General features: G+C 39.4%; 1 protein-coding gene and 1 long non-coding RNA gene across 2 annotated transcripts; one reads left to right on the forward strand and one right to left on the reverse strand.

The window, feature by feature from the left end:
- The first annotated feature begins 9,196 nt into the window (after nt 1-9,196).
- LOC149616330 (uncharacterized) lies at nt 9,197-16,374 on the forward strand. The gene is made up of 2 exons (XM_089856380.1): nt 9,197-9,590; nt 14,991-16,374. The coding sequence occupies exon 2, from the start codon at nt 15,703-15,705 to the stop codon at nt 16,168-16,170; it is 468 nt and encodes a 155-aa protein (XP_089712506.1). The 5' UTR covers nt 9,197-9,590; nt 14,991-15,702; the 3' UTR covers nt 16,171-16,374.
- Nucleotides 10,278-14,967, reverse strand: LOC149616331 (uncharacterized). The gene is made up of 4 exons (XR_016375816.1): nt 13,427-14,967; nt 13,132-13,365; nt 12,505-13,043; nt 10,278-11,020 (listed from the first exon to the last, which is right to left on the reverse strand). It is a non-coding gene; the product is annotated as an uncharacterized LOC149616331 (long non-coding RNA).
- Nucleotides 16,375-18,819: the final 2,445 nt, after the last annotated feature.

An 18,819-nucleotide genomic window follows, 5' to 3' on the forward strand; every position in this document is an offset into this window, starting at 1 on the left:
GATAAGAACTGCGCATGACCAGAACAGTGGCGCGCTCGTGTGAGGAAACAGGGAACTTAAAGTTATGTCACTTGCATCGTCTGCTTTTTTACCATGCCGCTTGAAGTTCTGTTCTTGAGTGTAAGCCTTGCACGGATGATATATATTAAAGGGGGGCAATATATGAAACGCGTTTTCGTTACTTTTGACGTTTGAGTTTCTGATAGTAAAACTGTTAAGTGATCAACAGCAAAACTATGTTCGATATTTCTACACTTAGAAATGTGTTAGATACACCAAAGGATTATAAGAAGAATAAAGCCTGGGTTAAATCTTTACAAGATTTTGCTGGTAGTACCGAAGAAGAATTTATTCGATTATACCAATATAATCGACCAAGGCAAACGAAGGGACACAGTTTAAGGGAGGAAGGCTATGTTCAGAAAATATTTTACAACCCAAAACCTTTTGAAGAATACAATGATGTTTGTGCCGTGAGGGCTAATGTTTTTCCTTCAATGAAAAAAGGAAACTATTCCGTAATACTAGGGTTCCTTTACGGACCAATGAGCGAAGAGAATCCAAGTGGGCGCGGAAGGCTTAGCCTGCAGAATACGGCAGCTTATCTATGTTATAACCGTTATCACAGTAGACAACCTCACAAGGGGGCGTCTACCAAGTTGTAATCTAGACTGGCCTATTCGGCCTACGGACACACTCGCTAACGCGCTGAATAAAGCTAGTCAAATCTATTATCGGCCTCTCTAATTTATACCCGTAACATGGTGTCAGAAGTGGGGTACCTCTGTTTTTCGCGTTACGCGTCGCGTTGCAACTAAGTCGTGAGTTTCGATTTAGTCGGCGGTTACCCTTGGTCTCTACGTGTATACGTCTTCAGCTTTCAACGTTTATCAACCCGACATGGCTGCATTCAGGGCCCCGCCGCCCTTCCTGCCTGGCGACGCTCCCGCGGACTCTTGGGAAGATTGGAAAGAAGAATTTGAGATATTTGCCAAGGCAACCGAACTGGCGTTAAAGCCGGCAGACACGCAAGTTAACACTTTTTTACATATTATTGGACCGGAAGGGCGAAGGCTGTACAAGATATTGGACTTTGCCCCACTCTTCCCACCGGCCACTACCAGGACATTGCAAGATATTTACGATGCCTACACAGCATATTACGCCCCGTATAAGCACCTGAATGAAGAGATTCACGACAGGGTACGTACCAATCTCGACCGTAAAGACCCCGATGACGATTACAACACTGAACAGCTATACGTACAAACATTAACAATAAACGCCACCTCGTTCGACAACTCGGCCCAAGACTGGGTAACGACCATCAAGATCAATAACCAACGAGTTGCGGTCAAAATGGATACCGGTTCCCAGGTGAATGTACTACCAAGCATCCTCTTCCAAAATTTACCCGACACTCCATCCATTCGACCAGCACAGAGGAGGGTTATGTCGTATTCAGGTCATATCGTCCCGATGCTGGGATTGGCCGACATAAAGACTACCTCTGAGAATGCACAACGCGTGTGTACATTCTACATTACTGCACAGAACACTATACCCATCCTGGGTGCAACCGCACTAACAGAGTTGGGAATTATACAGAGATTGGACAGTCCAGCGGAAAAGGTTCTAACAGATAAACAAGTATGCCACCTAACTCCACAGAAGAACCTTCTCCCTTGTCAGATAATACAACAATTCGAAGACGTTTTCGGACCCATGGGATGCCTACCGGGGCAGCATCATATCGCCTTAAAGGGCGACGCCCAGCCGTGGATAGTTCCAGCCAGAAGTATACCCCATGCATTCCGAGAACCTCTGAAGAAAGAGCTGGCCCGCATGCAGGATCTGAAAGTCATCGTCCCAGTGACCGAACCTACTGACTGGGTTCACCCATTGGTGATTGTCCCGAAGGGAGATAAATCTATCCGTGTATGCCTGGACCCCCGAAGGCTGAACAAATCAATAAAACGTGAACATTATAAAGTCCCGACCTCGCAAGAAATCTTCAGCAAGTTGCAAGGCTGCAAGATATTCTCTGTCTTGGATGCGACGTCTGCATTCTGGCAAATAAAGCTGGATGAACAAAGTTCCCGACTATGCACTTTCTCCACTCCATACGGGAGATTTCGTTTTCTGCGCATGCCCTATGGAATATCAAGCGCCTCCGAGATATGCCAAAGAATCATGAATGACTTATTTGGTGATGTACCCGGGGTTGACGTGTCAACGGACGATCTTATAATAGCGGCCCCCACAGCGGAAGAACACAACGAAAGATTGACAGCTGTACTTACACGGGCAAGGGCTGCAGGCATAACATTTAGCAAGAAGAAACTACAGTTGGCAGTTCCAACCATCACCTACCTTGGACACAGAATCTCTCAGTCTGGGGTTCATGTTGACGGAAAAAAGGCGTCAGCAATTGAGGCACTAACACCACCCACTACCAAGAAAGAACTTCAACGATTCCTGGGTATCATAAATTACCTTAGTAAGTTCATTCCGTGCCACTCTGAGAAGGCTGCCCCGTTACGACAACTACTAAAACCAGCGGTGGAATTTGTGTGGGATACGGTCCCTCAAAAGAGCTTCGATGGCCTTAAACACGACATCATGAAGGCACCAGTCCTAGCCTTTTACAACCCTCAAAAGCAAAGCGTACTGTCCGTAGACGCTAGCCAAAGCGGTATAGGCGCTGTTCTACTACAAGGAAATCAGCCGATAGAGTATGCGTCCACATCTCTCACCGAAGCCCAGCAAAGATGGGCCCAAATTGAGAAAGAGCTACTTGCGGTAGTCTATGCGGTCGAACACTTCCGCTATTATATAGTGGGCACTAAAGTTCTGATTGAGACTGATCACAAACCACTACTTGCCATTGTCGAAAAACCACTTAATGACCTCTCGCCCCGCCTACAGCGTTTGGTTCTGAGATTATCCAAATACGAATTCAAGATGGTCTACGTACCTGGAACACAAATGTACATAGCGGATGCCCTATCCAGGTCTCCGGCCCTATCAACCGATATAGATACGAAGGATATGGAAGGACCCACTGCCAGTCTGCATTCAGTCAGAAAACAAATTAAAGGAGTTCCAAGAAGTCTCAGCTAATGATAAGGACATTCAAGCGTTACGCAGCTACATTCGGAACGGATGGCCTAAATACAAGTCCACCAGATCAAACATAATCCAAGCGTACTGGACCATAAAGGACGAAATACACGAAGACGAGGGCCTACTGTACAAAGGTGAACGGCTGATAATCCCAACAGCGCTTCGAAATGACATCATTCGACAAATACACGGAGCACACCAGGGAGTAAACTCGTGTTTAAGGAAAGCCAGAGTCCATGTATACTGGCCAGGAATGACAAATGACGTAACGAAACATATTCAAGCATGTCCAATCTGCCGCATGAAGGATAGAGCAAACACGCACAGAACAACAACACCACACCCTGCTCCGGAAAGGCCATGGGAAACAATTGGGGCTGACCTGTTTCACCACAATCAGAAGACAATGTTACTCTGCGTCGATTACCACTCGAAGTTCGTGGAAATTGATGAGATGAGAACCACTGATGCGAAAGCCGTAATAAGGGCCATGAAACCCCATTTTGCGAGATATGGAATTCCTCAACGCATTGTAACGGATAACGGTCCTCCCTTTAACTCGAGGGAATTCGCGGAATTCTTGACTCAATGGGGAGTAGACCATAGCACCTCAAGCCCGTACTTCCCTCAATCTAACGGTATGGCCGAGAGGCACGTTCAGACGATTAAGAATCTCCTGGAGAAAGCCAAGCACTCGGGGGTTGACCCCCAATATGTCCTTCTGGAATATCGAGCGACACCTCTGCCAGACCTCCCAGCGCCATCCCAGATGTTGATGGGTAGACTAATCAGGACTCAGAACACAATGGCGTCCCACGCACTGCAACCGAAGTACAAAATAGCCGGGACCTATAAATCCTTGCAAGATCGCCGTAATAGGATGATTAAAGAAACGAAAAGTAAACCCCAAGGAAACCAAATTAAGCAATATCAAATTGGTGAGCCTGTATACTACAATGATGGACCAAGAAGATGGCTTCCAGCCAGCGTAATAGACAAGACACAATATCCCGACTCTTACATAGTTAGAACAACTTCAGGGGCAATCTACAGGCGTAATAAATTCCATCTCCGGCCAAGGATACAACTTCCTAGTACAGATATACCGGTTAACCTCACGTTTGGCACGAGCCAATTCAAACACAGGAAACCTAACCTTCCAAACGTACCCAGTCAATATCCCGAACGTGAAGAAACCAGTTCCTGTGAAGTACACATGCCCATCTACCGACCCGGACCTGGTTCAGTACTAACGACAGAAACGACAACCCCTCGACCAGTCACAGCCAATCAAAACCAGCCTCTACTAACGACAGAGCCGACAACCTCTCGACAAGTCACAGCCTGCAGTCCAAATCCGTTACCACTGACTTATCCACGTTCGGAGGCTAATCTACAAACCACCCGAACATTACCGGAAAGAATGAGAAAACCACCTGTGCGATATGAAGATTACGATATGCTGATTTCGAAACATACTTAAATTTTCTAGCAATTTGTAAAAATCGATGTTAAAATTGTTAGCTTTAATTTTCTATTAATTTGTAAAGTTTTATTCGAAACATACTTAAATGTTCTAGCAATTTGTAAAATCGATGCTAAATTTGCATTTGATGTTAATGCTTTATTGGCGAGACGTTATTTTTGTTTTCAAAAAAAAAAAAAAAAAAGGGAACGTGATACGTGGCCTATTATCATGCTGCGACCTTATCTATGTTATAACCGTTATCACAGTAGACAACCTCACAAGGGGGCGTCTACCAAGTTGTAATCTAGACTGGCCTATTCGGCCTACGGACACACTCGCTAACGCGCTGAATAAAGCTAGTCAAATCTATTATCGGCCTCTCTAATTTATACCCGTAACAACTACGAACTGCCTTCTCGTGAAAATCTGACTAGGCCAGTGTGTACACTAACTAACACTCTTGCCTGGCCAATTTTGAAACTACTATTTGAGTTGAGGAGAGGGCGCAGGTCACAAGTACAAACTAAGGTAGCGCCCCTTTTCTATAGCGGCCCGCTTTCTCTCAAAAATACGTCACCATTTACACTCAAGACTGCTTTACACCTTGCTAGTTTTGTCAGGTCAGTGCGACAAGTTGACCATGAAATTCTATTCCCAATGGCGCCTGCCATAGCAGAAACTATGCTATATAGAAGGTTTATAGTTCAATCATTGTCACATTACAGAGTTTGAAAGCACTTAGAACCGTTCAATTTGAACTAAAAATAATAATTGCAAGATTTAATCCCTCGACGCCCTAAACAAGTTATCTTTGCTTTGCGTGAACGAGTAAACCCACGGGTGAATAGCCAATGATACGCGAGGAAGGAGGAGCAGCCGGTTTAAGAAAGTTTATAGCCCTTCCCTACGGTACGCGACAATTTGGTCTCGCCGTTATGGTCTCGCCGATTTGGTCTCGCCGTTTTGGTCTCGCCGTTTTGGTCTCGGGACAAATGGGTCTCGGGACAATTGGGTCTCGGGACAATTGGGTCTCGGGACAATTGGGTCTCGGGACAATTGGGTCTCGGGACAATTGGGTCTCGGGACAATTGGGTCTCGGGACAAATGGGTCTCGGGACAAATGGGTCTCGGGACAATTCGGTCTCGGGACAATTCGGTCTCGGGACAAATGGGTCTCGGGACAATTGTTTCTCGGGACAAATGGGTCTCGGGACCTAACCCAACCCAACCTTGTTTGGAGGTAAGAAGATTATTTATACGAGTATTAAAAGCCCGCCTCTTACCACGATCAATTTATTAGCAATAATAGAAATATTTTGGAAAAGGTGTCAGATAATTAATAGGAGAATATTTTGGAAAAGGTGGCAGTTAATTAATTGGAGAATATTTTGGAAAAGGTGGCAGCTAACTATTAGGAGAATATTTTGCAAAAAGGTGACAGCTAATTAGTAGGAGAATGTTTTGAAAAAGGTGGCAGCTAATTAGTAGGAGAATGTTTTGGAAAAGGTGGCAGCTAATTATTAGGAGAATGTTTTGGAAAAGGTGGCAGCTAATTAATAGTAGAATATTTTGGAAAAGGTGGCAGTTAACTATTAGGAGAATATTTTGCAAAAAGGTGACAGCTAATTAATAGGAGAATATTTAGGATAAGGTGACAGCTAATTAATAGGAGAATATTTAGGATAAGGTGGCAGCTAATTAATAGGAGAATATTTTGGAAAAGGTGGCAGCTAATTATTAGGAGAATGTTTTGGAAAAGGTGGCAGCTAATTAATAGTAGAATATTTTGGAAAAGGTTTCAGCTAATTAATAGGAGAATATTTTGCAAGAAGGTGACAGCTAATTAGTAGGAGAATGTTTTGGAAAAGGTGGCAGCTAATTAATAGGAGAATTTTTTGGAAAAGGTGGCAGCTAATTAATAGGAGCATATTTTGGAAAAGGTGGCAGCTAACTATTAGGAGAATATTTTGCAAAAAAGTGACAGCTAATTAATAGGAGAATATTTAGGAAAAGGTGGCAACTAATTAATAGGAGAAAATTTTGGAAAAGGTGGCAACGAATTATTGGGATCATTGCTTTGGAAAAGGAGGCAACTAATTAGGTAACCAAATAATCACGAGACCAAATAGTCCCGAGACCAAATAATCACGAGACCAAATAGTCCCGAGACCAAATAATCACGATACCAAATAGTCCCGAGACCAAATAATCACGATACCAAATAATCACGATACCAAATAGTCACGATACCAAATAGTCCCGAGACCAAATAGTCCCGAGACCAAATAGTCACGATACCAAATAGTCACGATACCAAATAGTCCCGAGACCAAATAGTCCCGAGACCAAATAATCACGAGACCAAATAGTCCCGAGACCAAATAGTACCGAGACCAAATCGGTGAGACCAATTAGTCCCGCGACCAAATCGGCGAGACCAAAATGGCGAGACCAATTCGGCGAGGCCAAATTGTCCTGCTCCGCTTCCCTAACCTTCAATCAGATATAAGTATGGGGTCTATGACTTCCCAAGTAGAAGTAATATATGCATTCCTGTTACAACTTTACTTACTTCGGTACATTTCATCTTATGTTGAAATATTTGGTTTCAAGCCAAAGCAAAATAATTGGTTCTATAAAATAACTCATGAGGTCTTGCACGTCTTGATGAAATCCTAAAAAATCATGAGCCATTTTGAGCTAAATCATCGTATAATTACATGACGTTTTCTGGATTTTGAAAGGACCGGATGCGTCACGGGGTCCGCTAGAATAGTGCTCACAAAGTCTTCTAATTGAACTATTAGTTTTATTAAATTATTACTGATTATTTAAATCGTTAATATTTGCTTAAATTTTGCACAGAAAGGAAGAAGTATTGCTTATACTCAGCGGAAAGGTGAAGAGGAACACGTGAAAGAATGGATCATTTTACATTCAAAAGTTGGCACACAACATGCAACTTTACATAATTTTGAAGGAATAATTCCCTTGCCAAGAATGTAGATGCTTTTGTAAGCTCCTGTTCGAAAAATAAAGAATTTACATAACTTCCCCGGGAAAAATTTTATATATTTCAGGAAGTTTTTTATTTGATTGTTTTTTGAATGTTTGTTCTATATACATAATCAGAATTCGTTAATTTTCAAATTTGACCAAATTGCATAGTTAATATCAGCAACACTAGGAAAAGATTTAGAAGTAGTTCGGTTGTGTTCCTCAAGAACCCTTAAACGGCGGTTGTGGTATAGTTCAAACAAATGCCACTAGATGTTCCCATAGTCGAAGGGTGGAGTTTCACTCCGCCGTCGTGGACGAATTCTGAACGGTCCCTGTCTTTTGTGAGGTAAATTATGTTGTAGAAGATTAGCCAGCAAAAGAGCTTGGCGTTACCTATCCATTATTGGATATGATACGATTTAACATGGAAGTTCTGTGGATAATTTACGGATAAAGATAAAATGACGTGTATAATGGATAGATAACGCCGGGCTCGAGCCAGCAAGCAACACAGGGGATGGGCCGCTTTCATGGGTTATTTCCCTCGTGCCAAGAAGCACCGTTAGAGGCAGTGCGAATCGGCTAGCCTCCTGCGCTTAGTGAACTCGGGCTCCGTCTGGTGTTGGCTCTTGGAGCGAGGGTGACAACCTAAGTGGGCAACCTACCTTCTGTGTGTTGGTTACTCTGTGTGTAATTAATGGAATGGTCTATATAAGAACATCACTGAAAGGAAAAAGGTACCGAAAAGGAGCTTTCGAATGGTAACAGGTCTTTGCGTGTTAAACCATGTACTGGCGTTATAAAAACCAAGCTATCAGGACCTTGAATAAATGGTTCAACGCTTGGTTAATCCGTGTATGAAAACCATGCCAAGATTGCACCGTCTACTGGCTCAGAACCAACACGCGCGTAACGGCGTATGTACGGTATGTTTGACTGCTTTTCTTATTCAAAGTCGTACTCTCTATTATAGATTCGGCTATGAGAACAAACTATATAAAAGAAGGAAAGTGGAACAAAGCAGTCAATATTTTTAAACAACTACGGGGAAAATAGTTCAGGACCAAACAATCACATGCAAACATTACTGTAGCCTTTAGACGCAAACGGAAAACGAGCCATCAGCTTGTCCAATATTTTTACTCCTAGTTCATTTATGAAAATAGAAGCAATACGTCTTCGAAGGTTTCATTTCAATAGTCACTCAACGCCTTTGACCTAACTCATCATTAGCTAATTAACCTTTATCTCCAAAATCAACGCGGAAAGACCCTGAATATTGAAAGGCATCAGGGTCCTTTCCTACTTAGATAAAGCTGAAAACAGACACTGAAATCCGGGGGAAGTGCATGAAGCCTTACAGGCGCGAGGCGAAGATATTGGGGTATAAGCCTGAGAAGAGAAAGAAAAGCGAAAAAAAAAAATACTTCCAAGATGACTAAACAGCTGAGAGCACGTGCCGTTTTCCGAAATGTTCCCGATTTAGAACTAAGACTAGCCTAAGAGATAGATACCTGTAGCTTAAAGCCCTCCAATGTCTCGCTACCACCGAGCACCACACCACTACTTCGCCTCTCCGCTTCCATCGCGTCATATAGAACTGTTCCTCTCTGGTTTTCCTGGTGTCTTTAAACTCGGGGAGGGTCGTTGTAAGGAGTTTTCTTCTTTGAAACTTTTATTTTTCCAGAGGAAAACATTTCTAAGAAGGGGTCTTTCCAAATCCTTGTTGGCGATTTTCCGCAGAGCAAGATCTGTTATGTTTTCGCTGCCTCTATCTTTTTAAAGGATTTTCTGCATTGCGGGATTTCACGACGGGCTTAAGAAAAATACTGTTACTCGAAACACTGGAACCTTGTGTGCAAAGCATCATCACCGCGAACGAATTGCTCGTCTATTTTAATTCGCAGTGTTCGAAAGACTCAAGACAGACTCAAAACTCTTCGGATTGTGCGGAGTACATATACAGGGAAAATGAGGATTTTAAGCTAATTTCAAGGTAAGCTAAAATGTTGCTCAGCTTAGGGAGGTACTGGATTCCTATGAACAAACTATGCATTTAAATTTCTGTACAAACGTGCGGTTGTATTTGTTTATTGCGCTACTAACGTAACAGGAATTCCTGACTGAGCCAAATCGTTTTAGTTTAAAGGCTGATAATTTGAAGGAACGTTAGTAGGAAAAAAGAAAGTAAGAAAGATTTTTTCCCATCAGCCGCCATCTTGAAATATGGCGACCTTCTTTATGGGAAAAGGTCCACGAGTTTCAACCAATTTCACTATTATTTGATACGCTGTTTACATAAATCCCATAGACGGGCTTTGTAGCGTTTAGGGTTATATACGCCACCATCTTTTAAAATAGCGGCCAGAAAAGTAATAAAAATGTCCCGACAGGCAACGGCGGGTACCTTTGATGCTTGCAGATCAAAAAAAATAAATTATTTTGTTAAGCCTTGCAAAACCATATCCGATGAATGTAATTTTGTCAAAATTCAAGCGGTCCTTAATTGATCCTAAATATATGACCCTCAAAGATATACGAGGAAAAAATTAACTTTAAATTAAGATCAACTAATTTCAAAACCTTTGACGTGGCGCAGTCGAAGTACATTTTTAGATGCAGAAATTGCTTTTTGCACAAGTTATAACAGTTGGAAATGATACTTGAAATTAACTTAGAGGAATGAGGGTTCACCACATTATTTATTAAAGCTGATGGAAGACATAAAACGGATTTTCGTTTAATTCACTGTTTCCATATCGTCAGATAAATAACTGGGTATCAGCGCATAATCTGCGTTGGTTATTACATAATCACACGCATATAAAAACTATTTTTAAAATACCCGTAAATCCTTTCATGCCTTCTGAAGAGTAGACCCATGCATGAAGATAAGACTGGAACACGACGAAGAAGGTTTGGAAGTTCCCAACCTTGCAAAAAATACATATACTTGTCCGTTTGAAGTGCAAGGGCTCCAACGCGTAAAGTATCACTTAACAGATTAATACAAGTAGTTATATCTTCAAAAATTAAAACAGCAACCCAATTTAGTGTGCTGCATATTATACGTGCCCTAAACTAAAATCCTTGGTAGCAGCAGTTTTAACAAGAATTAATTTCCAAAGCATAAATAGTGGTACCGTATTGGTATCAGCGACAATTGCTTTGCATTGTTTAAATATTTGAATAACTATCACTAAACATTATATACGTAATGGCATTTTCTCAGAAAATACTCCTTAAATTTGATTATTTTATAATATTTAAGATAATTAAACTAAATTCCAAAAGTTAATGTTATACAAATAAAATCACGTCAGTACAGCCTGTCAAAAGTAATTAGGACAGTTTTGGCAAGTCGAGCTTAGTTCCACCCCATCGCCATTATGGTATGTTTTTTAACAGAATGAAAACTACTTAAGCCTCTCAGCCGCTTTGGTCCCATTGAACCGAATTCCCATTCGACAGAACGGCTTTTTTTGCGGTGTCCCATTCGACCGAACGTAGCCAAAGGTGCGATTTTATTATAGTCCCATTGGACCGAAATTCTATTGAACTGGAAGAAGACATACTGTGTGGTTTTGCATTAAATATATTTTTAATTTCACAACTTATTATTGTTAAAATAGATGTGAGTTGAAAATGTATTACTGCACTTATTTTAACAGCGTTTTAATTACGGCGAACCTCACCTACCCTAGCCTAACCTAACCTAACCAAACGTAACCTAACCTAACCCAAACTTGTTTGGAGGTAAAAAGATTATTTATATGAGTATTAAAAGCCCGCCTCTTACCACGAACAATTTTTTAGCAATAATAGAAATATTTTGGAAAAGATGTCAGATAATTAATTGGAGAATATTTTGGAAAAGGTGGCAGCTAATTAATAGGAGAATATTTTGGAAAAGGTGGCAGCTAATTAAAAGGAGAATATTTTGGAAAATGTAGCAGCTAATTAAAAGGAGAATATTTTGGAAAATGTGGCTGCTAATTAGTAGGAGAATGTTTTGGAAAATGTGGCAGCTAATTAGTAGGAGAATGTTTTGGAAAAGGTTGCAGCTAAATAATGGGAGAATATTTTGGAAAAGGTGGCAGCTAATTAATAGGAGAATGTTTTGGAAAATGTGGCAGCTAATTAGTAGGAGAATGTTTTGGAAAAGGTTGCAGCTAATTAATAGGAGAATATTTTGGAAAAGGTGTCAGCTAATTAATAGGAAAATCTTTTCGAAAAGGTGGCAGCTAATTAAAGGGAGAATGTTTTGGAAAAGGTGGTAGCTATTTAAAGGGAGAATATTTTGGAAAAGGTGAAAGCTAATTAAAAGGAGCATATTTTGGAAAAGGTGTCAACGAATTATCGGAACCAAACCTAACCTAACCTAACCTTCCCTTACCTAACCTTACCTTACCTAACCTTACCTAACCTAACCTAACCTTACCTAACCTAACCTTACCTAACCTAACCTAACCTAACCCACCCGAAACCAAAATATTATAATTTTAATTTAAAACTTAAAGACACTGATGGAACTACCATTAAGACTGTACTTCATTTTAAGCACAATTTGTTTATTAATTCTATATATCTCTTGCCTTGAAAGGAATGAAAGTGAGCGTTATAATTAGTATCACGAAATATTTACTTTTAATATTATTAACATACCTTTCGGAGATTCGAACCAACAACCTATCGCTTCTTAGACCAACACCGTTTCCACTACACCACCGAATTGCTGACGGCTACTGTGTTTCAAGCTATATTCATGTATTTTTTAGGGGCATATTCGGACGATTGGGATTTCGGTCCATTGGGAATATAGCCATTGGGCTGGAAATCTAAAATCATTGCGGGATTTTCGGTCGAATGGGATTTCGGTCCATTGGGAATTCGGTTGAAAGGAACGATACCTCTCAGCCTGGTATATTTTTTTAACACTATAGGGAAGCCAGCGTGACGTTGCATGACGTAGTATTGCCAAGTCTTTATTAAGGAAAATGTATAGAGTTCCATTCGGATTAGTTTAACGGCAGCCTTTATGTAGTTATGATCGTAACAATTTGCAGTTGGGCCTAGTTCAAGGATCGTGATCAAATGAACGGCATTGATCATTTGACGGTAAAAGTGGGTGTAGGCATCTCTAGATATCGAAAAATTAGTTTTATACATAGTCGTCGCTGGTTGTTCTTACGATACGCAAAGACTACAGAGCAGGCACCATAATTCGAGAGGGAAGGCAGAGTTTTACCCCTCTCAGTTCCATCGAAATCGTCTATTTTGGAAATAGAATAACTGTCAATATTAGGCCTACCACGCTCACGTTTTTCCACCTTCACATCGTCAAGCCAAGAAAATGCTCAAGCCATTTGTCGACTAGGCCTACTAATATGATTAACGATTTGTCGAAAATACCTCTATACTGGCTGTGACCGTCAGAATTTTTCATGTCCTAATGGTAGGTTATTAAGACTATCAGACAAAATTTGAAACCGTGTTGTGGTTTCTTAGAAAAACTAACAAACCATCTCTTAACTCACCCCGTTTTGGCTCGACACCAGAATCGGTCTCTCGCGTCTTAGGTTTATTTTTTATGTTTTTCCAAGAGATAAATTTCACTTTTCTTCTCAATTTCGTCAGAATTTGATGCACGGGAAGAGACATATCACTCGTCTCCATTTTATTATTACTATTTCTCAAGAACGAGACTTGTCGGAACGAACCGTGTTCTCGTTGCCAATAAAATATATTCCTTGACAATTTGGATGATTATGCTATAAATTAAATATATTGAAATCTTACTTTAATTGGGTATTCACATATGTATTCACTTACGAAGGTATTATTAGTTGGGTAAGTTTAGCGTATACGCTTAATGAGACATTTCTTAAAATTTCGCTAATGGAATAAAGCATAGAGTTTAAGATGACATTGTGCAGATGATAAAATGTTTTTGAAAAATTGGGATACTTAAATATAATTTTGACCATATAATATTTACACACCTGTTTCTTATCAAGAAAAGGCCAATTAAGGTTATTAAATAGACAACTTAATGTCAACAAGTTAAAAATAGAAGGCGTCTAGACTAAAATTCAGATTTTAAATGCTCGATTTCTTAAACGTCAGCACTAGTAATATGTTAAATATTAGAATTAGTTTGTATCATCTACTAATACATACACAACCATTAGTAAGGTAGGCTCTCAGTATGGCCAAAATTGGTCAGGTTTATACACGGGCATGAGTGAATCATGTACTAGCTCCCTAGTATATGATTCACTCATGACACTGGCCATAACTATTACCATGCCTAACGCCTTAAAGTTGATGCCATAGGACTCTCCTTTGAGGTTCCCCATCCTGTGGACATTGCAGCATTGCATGATGCAGAGAAATTGAGATGTCGAATGTAATTGATAATTTGAAGGTCTTTTTTATGTAATGTAAAACATGTTCAATATACAAAGCCGCACAATTAACTTTGCTTATTTTTCAACAAGAGCTCTTTGTCTTGCTAGGCGCGAGGAGTGACTTATATGTGGATGTTTTTCCTAGTATATCAAGGTCACTCGCAATTTCAGAGCCATCTTTGAAGGTAGTAAATGAGATGCATTCTTCCACGCTCACTATGCTCAGGTTGACTGATCGCTAGCTCTTCCTGTTAAGAAAAGAAAGACATAACCACTAATACAAAGGCCTGCTATAAATATGAACGAAATAAACTTTGAACGTTGTGATCTAACCAGCAATGTTATACGACAAAGAAATTTCTCTCAATACCCTATTGAATAAACCCTAAAGCTAATGAATTTTCAATAAAAACACAAATTGTTTCACATGTCTGATGTGACAAAAGACTCTTTGCAATATTTCAATAAGTCCTTAAGTCCAGCCACTGCCCCAATTTTTGTAATAAAGCAATTGCGGATTCTTTAAAAATTGTAAAAACAGATTACGAGCCTTCATAGGTGCAATTGCATAAGGTCCTTCGGATTCACGTTGTCATTCGCTTTGCTCAACCAATGTCAGGGCTACGGAAAGCAATGTACCAATAGAGAACGTCACCCTCTAACAAAGACGCTCCGAGATCTTATGGTGAGGCTATGAAAATGCAAAATTTACATTTTCAACGCTCAGTAGTTTCTGTTCCGCGTTGCCATGAAAATTAGCATCTTTAAAAAGAAAGGCGTGGTGTTTTCGTTTTTCCTTCAAAACCCATATTAGCCATTCTACATTAGTTGCTAATAAATAAAAAAGAACTTAAGCGATGCGAAGAAAGTTTTAAAGGTTTTCTCCATCGTACCCTCATAGCTAGAGAGTAGAGACCTACAACAGTACGTGTTTGGGCTGACTTAACTGTTTCAAGACTGACTCTTTCGCTATTATCTATTTTTAGTTTCTGACGCTCGGGCCGGAACATTTTCGATGGTCCTGGGAATCTCTTAAAGAAAAGGTGTACCGTGAAATAGACGATCCGCAACTACGAAAGACACCGCGGAAAGCATGGAAAAGATTAAAACTCAAGACGTCGACAGCGAGATAACCCTGCCCCGTTGCTTACACTCCTGGCAAAGTTCAACGGCCTTGTAGCATAATTTAATTCGAGGAATTTTTACTCCCTATACCCTTGGAAAGATAATTGCTACCCATAAATACATTTATTAATACATATTTTGGGCAACGTGGCGGATAAAACCGGTTGCATCAGCATCTTTTAATTAAATTTGCGATTACGTAACATTTTTTACTTTAAAAAAGATATTTATCTTTGAAATAAAGTGCTTAGAAATTTCACTGTAGATTAAAACTACAAATTATAATAACCAAAAAGTGAAACTTTAAGTTCGAGGTTTAAAATTCAGTTCTAAGTTAAATGCACTATTAAATGACAATTTTAAAATTTATATTCCTTGATAAATACTACTTTTCTAAGAATTATTTTGAACATTAGACGGTTCATTCAAGAGCTTTAGAAATTCCCAAAGGTGTACCACAAGTGGTTTTGAACTAGCCTCATTTTCGGTCTAAAGTGCAACTCTACCAAAGTGAGTGCAAGTGAATCACGAAGATTTTCATCTCTTACAGTGGTGTAACACTGAACTAAGACCATGTCTCTCGATCCGGATCGACTATCTTCCAGCGAAGCCATCCAAATAACAAACGCGAAAAAGGCTGTAGATATCCCTTATCCTATATCGTTATTCAATCAGCACCGGTGCTCGTTGCAAACGCATGAGCTACCTCATCATTGCTACAAACGCGAAGAAAAACGGGACATGCGTAAAAACCGTAACCGTTACAGAACTCAACCAATCACGTTCGACGAAATCAAAGAGGTAGATGAAGAAACGGTGGAAATGGGTGCGGGTCAAACTGACACTCAGGTCGGTTCGCTGACCAACGTTCTGAGGCAGTCCGATCTCAGAATGAACTTTCTTGAATTTTCAAAAAATCTTGAGGGTGCTGTTGCACGTAAAATTTCCACCACATCGAGACAATACAGTGACCCGTACAGCGTCGATACAAATCAACCCAAAATAGTGGTAGTGACGTCGAGAAATAATCAAAAGTCTTAACTTATTATTTATTCAATTTATTAAAATAGTTTCAATTGGCATTGTTGTAAATATATATTGTTATAGTATTCTACTGTATATTCGTGCACAAGTGCACTTGATAATCAATACTTTCTTTCCATTTGAGGTTCGACAATGCGTATTCACGCTACTAAGCTTTCCCTATTTTATCAAGTGCGCTTGTACAAAGTGACTCACACTGCAATTCAATGTTCCGCAAACCTTAGATGAGAGAAATGAGATGTGGTAGAAATCTCCATACCTGTAACTAGCCTCTGTACTACCATCTACTGAACGGCAACGAAGACTTCCCAGAATCCTCAGCTTTGTACGGTACGAATATGACGACAATGCCCAACGTGTCTTAAAAATAGAAGCAAATTCATGAGAACTAACTTCTATTTTTAAAGTGACGCTACGCGGCAGCACTTAACAATTCCCTAACAAAGGTATAGACGTGCGCAAGCTACTCATTGCCGCACATGGCCCACGAGCAATTCTACTCCATCTCACTTATCTCTTCCAAGCCCAAAAGCTGTGTCGTGACTTTTGAAGACTATGTTGCGAGATTTTCAGATCAACTGTTTAAATTTTGGGTTAAAAATTCCTAAATAGGATTCATAAACAAAATTAACATAATAAATTATCGCAAATGTGTATGCTACAAATTCGATTTAAGTCATTATTGGCCCACAAACAAACGGTTATTCTCACTGTCTCTAGAAGTCTAGTCTAGTGACCCTGATTAAGAATGGCTATAAAAATCATATTTTCATTAATCATTTTAGTCTATATAGCGAAATATAGAAAGTGATCAAAATACTCCTCTATAAAATACAAAAACTAAATTCACATGGAGAGATGAGTCTTATATTTATAATTGAGCAAATGATACAGGGTTCGAACTAAAAAAACCCAGCCCAAAAAGCCGCGGGTTTTATTGGGGTTTATCCACCATAAAAACACACTTAGTAAAACCTATCACTAAGATCTTCATGTACGATGAATTTGAATGATAGAATAATTTCATTTTAAAGATATTGTTTGTTTCAACTTCAAAAGTACCACTTAATATTATTTATGAAACATTTTAAGACTTTTTTACTAAGCACTTTTAAATGACACTTTCTACCATGCACGCAGCTGCTAAAGATAAAAACCCCAAAATCCCAATAAAACCCGGTGGGATGGGCTTTTTTTTTATAAAAAAACCGGTTTTTTAACCCTGAAATGATTCTTTATAGCTTCGAAAACTTTGGGGAATATTGCACTACATGCATGGACTTTTAGTAGGAATTGGAAACACGATTACGAATTATCATGAATCTACTTAACTAGTTATATAGATTCATGGAATTATGCATGATTCTTTTGAGGTTACGTACGGTACGAAAGTTTTTCTCAAATAGGTCAATAACAGTTATTTAAATATTATCAAAAGTACAGTATATAAACATAAGTAAGCGATATTAATTAATGTGCAAAATCATTTTCACCACTAAATACTCTACCTTCTACAGTCAAAACTTTAAAAAATTTTAATATTTAGCGCTGTAACATGAAAAGGATTGCCACGAAATTTTCAGATGCAAATTTCCTAACTTTACTCTGAGATCTTCCCTGACCATTTTAGGCTCAATTATTATTGTTATACAAGGAGTGCTATCAGTAAAAGATTTTTTTTAAAACGCAGTAACGTAAAACATTGCGGATATCTCTCTTCGTTCGCTCCACGATTTCGGCGTCTGGTCAAACGTGACGTGATCTCGCTAAAACGGCGTTTAAAACATCACCCAGTTGGATGGTTGAACCGCAGATATTTTAGCAACTTTAATCAAATTCCCTGACCTTTTCGGTCCATTGTAAAATTACCTGACTTTTCCTGACTTGTGGCAACCCTGATAAAAATACTATTTCTTCCTACACAGCTCCATTAGCGTACATATGTTTTATTGTACTACACGTAATCCTTTTCTTCTAATAATAGGACAATTTTAAAACGTTCTTGGAAGCATTTCAAATATGCAACTAAGGAGTAATTGCAAGTACGCAGTCTGTCTGCAACCCAAAAAATATAAAATGGTGCACAACCTTCCCTTCCAACGGATCGTTTAGTTTCTACGTGTATTTTGCTTTAAGATGTTAAAAATTCATATTTTTCAAAGAAAGTAAAAAGAACTTAGTAATGTACGTGATGAGTATCTTCTAGTCTAAGTGTAAATAAAATGTGTTGCGAAAAAAATATTTCGATTCTGCTTTTTAATGTATTTTGACGATTGATTTATTGGTCTGTAGGAAACAAAATATACAGTGTGGAAACAGATAAGACGAAAACTCTTCATTTTACCGTTGCGTAGGCAATGATTTTTCCGACGGCAGTACTGAGTACAGCAACATTTTATTGAAAATGAGTGTTCGTTAGGTTCGTTCTATGCCAAGGTTCCACACTGAATAAATATCGAGTAGAATATAATTCTCAGCACGTACAATATTGGCTGCAATTTGTAATTGTGATCAAAGTTAATATTATCACCGCTAGGGGCGTCTCAGTTCAGGTAGCATTAAAGAGTTCAATGACGTATATGAAATTACTTCTTTTCACATTAAGCGCGTAAAAAATTGAAGTAAAACCGCAGTATGGTATAAATT

The sequence above is a fragment of the Phalangium opilio genome, unplaced genomic scaffold (assembly GCF_054372755.1).
Source record: "Phalangium opilio isolate 3A_F unplaced genomic scaffold, DU_Popi_V2 ptg000217l_1, whole genome shotgun sequence".
NCBI lineage: Eukaryota > Metazoa > Arthropoda > Arachnida > Opiliones > Phalangiidae > Phalangium > Phalangium opilio.

Coding starts and splice junctions, on each gene's coding strand:
- LOC149616330 (XM_089856380.1), top strand. CDS start 15,703: ATGTCTCTCGATCCGGATCGACTATCTTCCAGCGAAGCCATCCAAATA.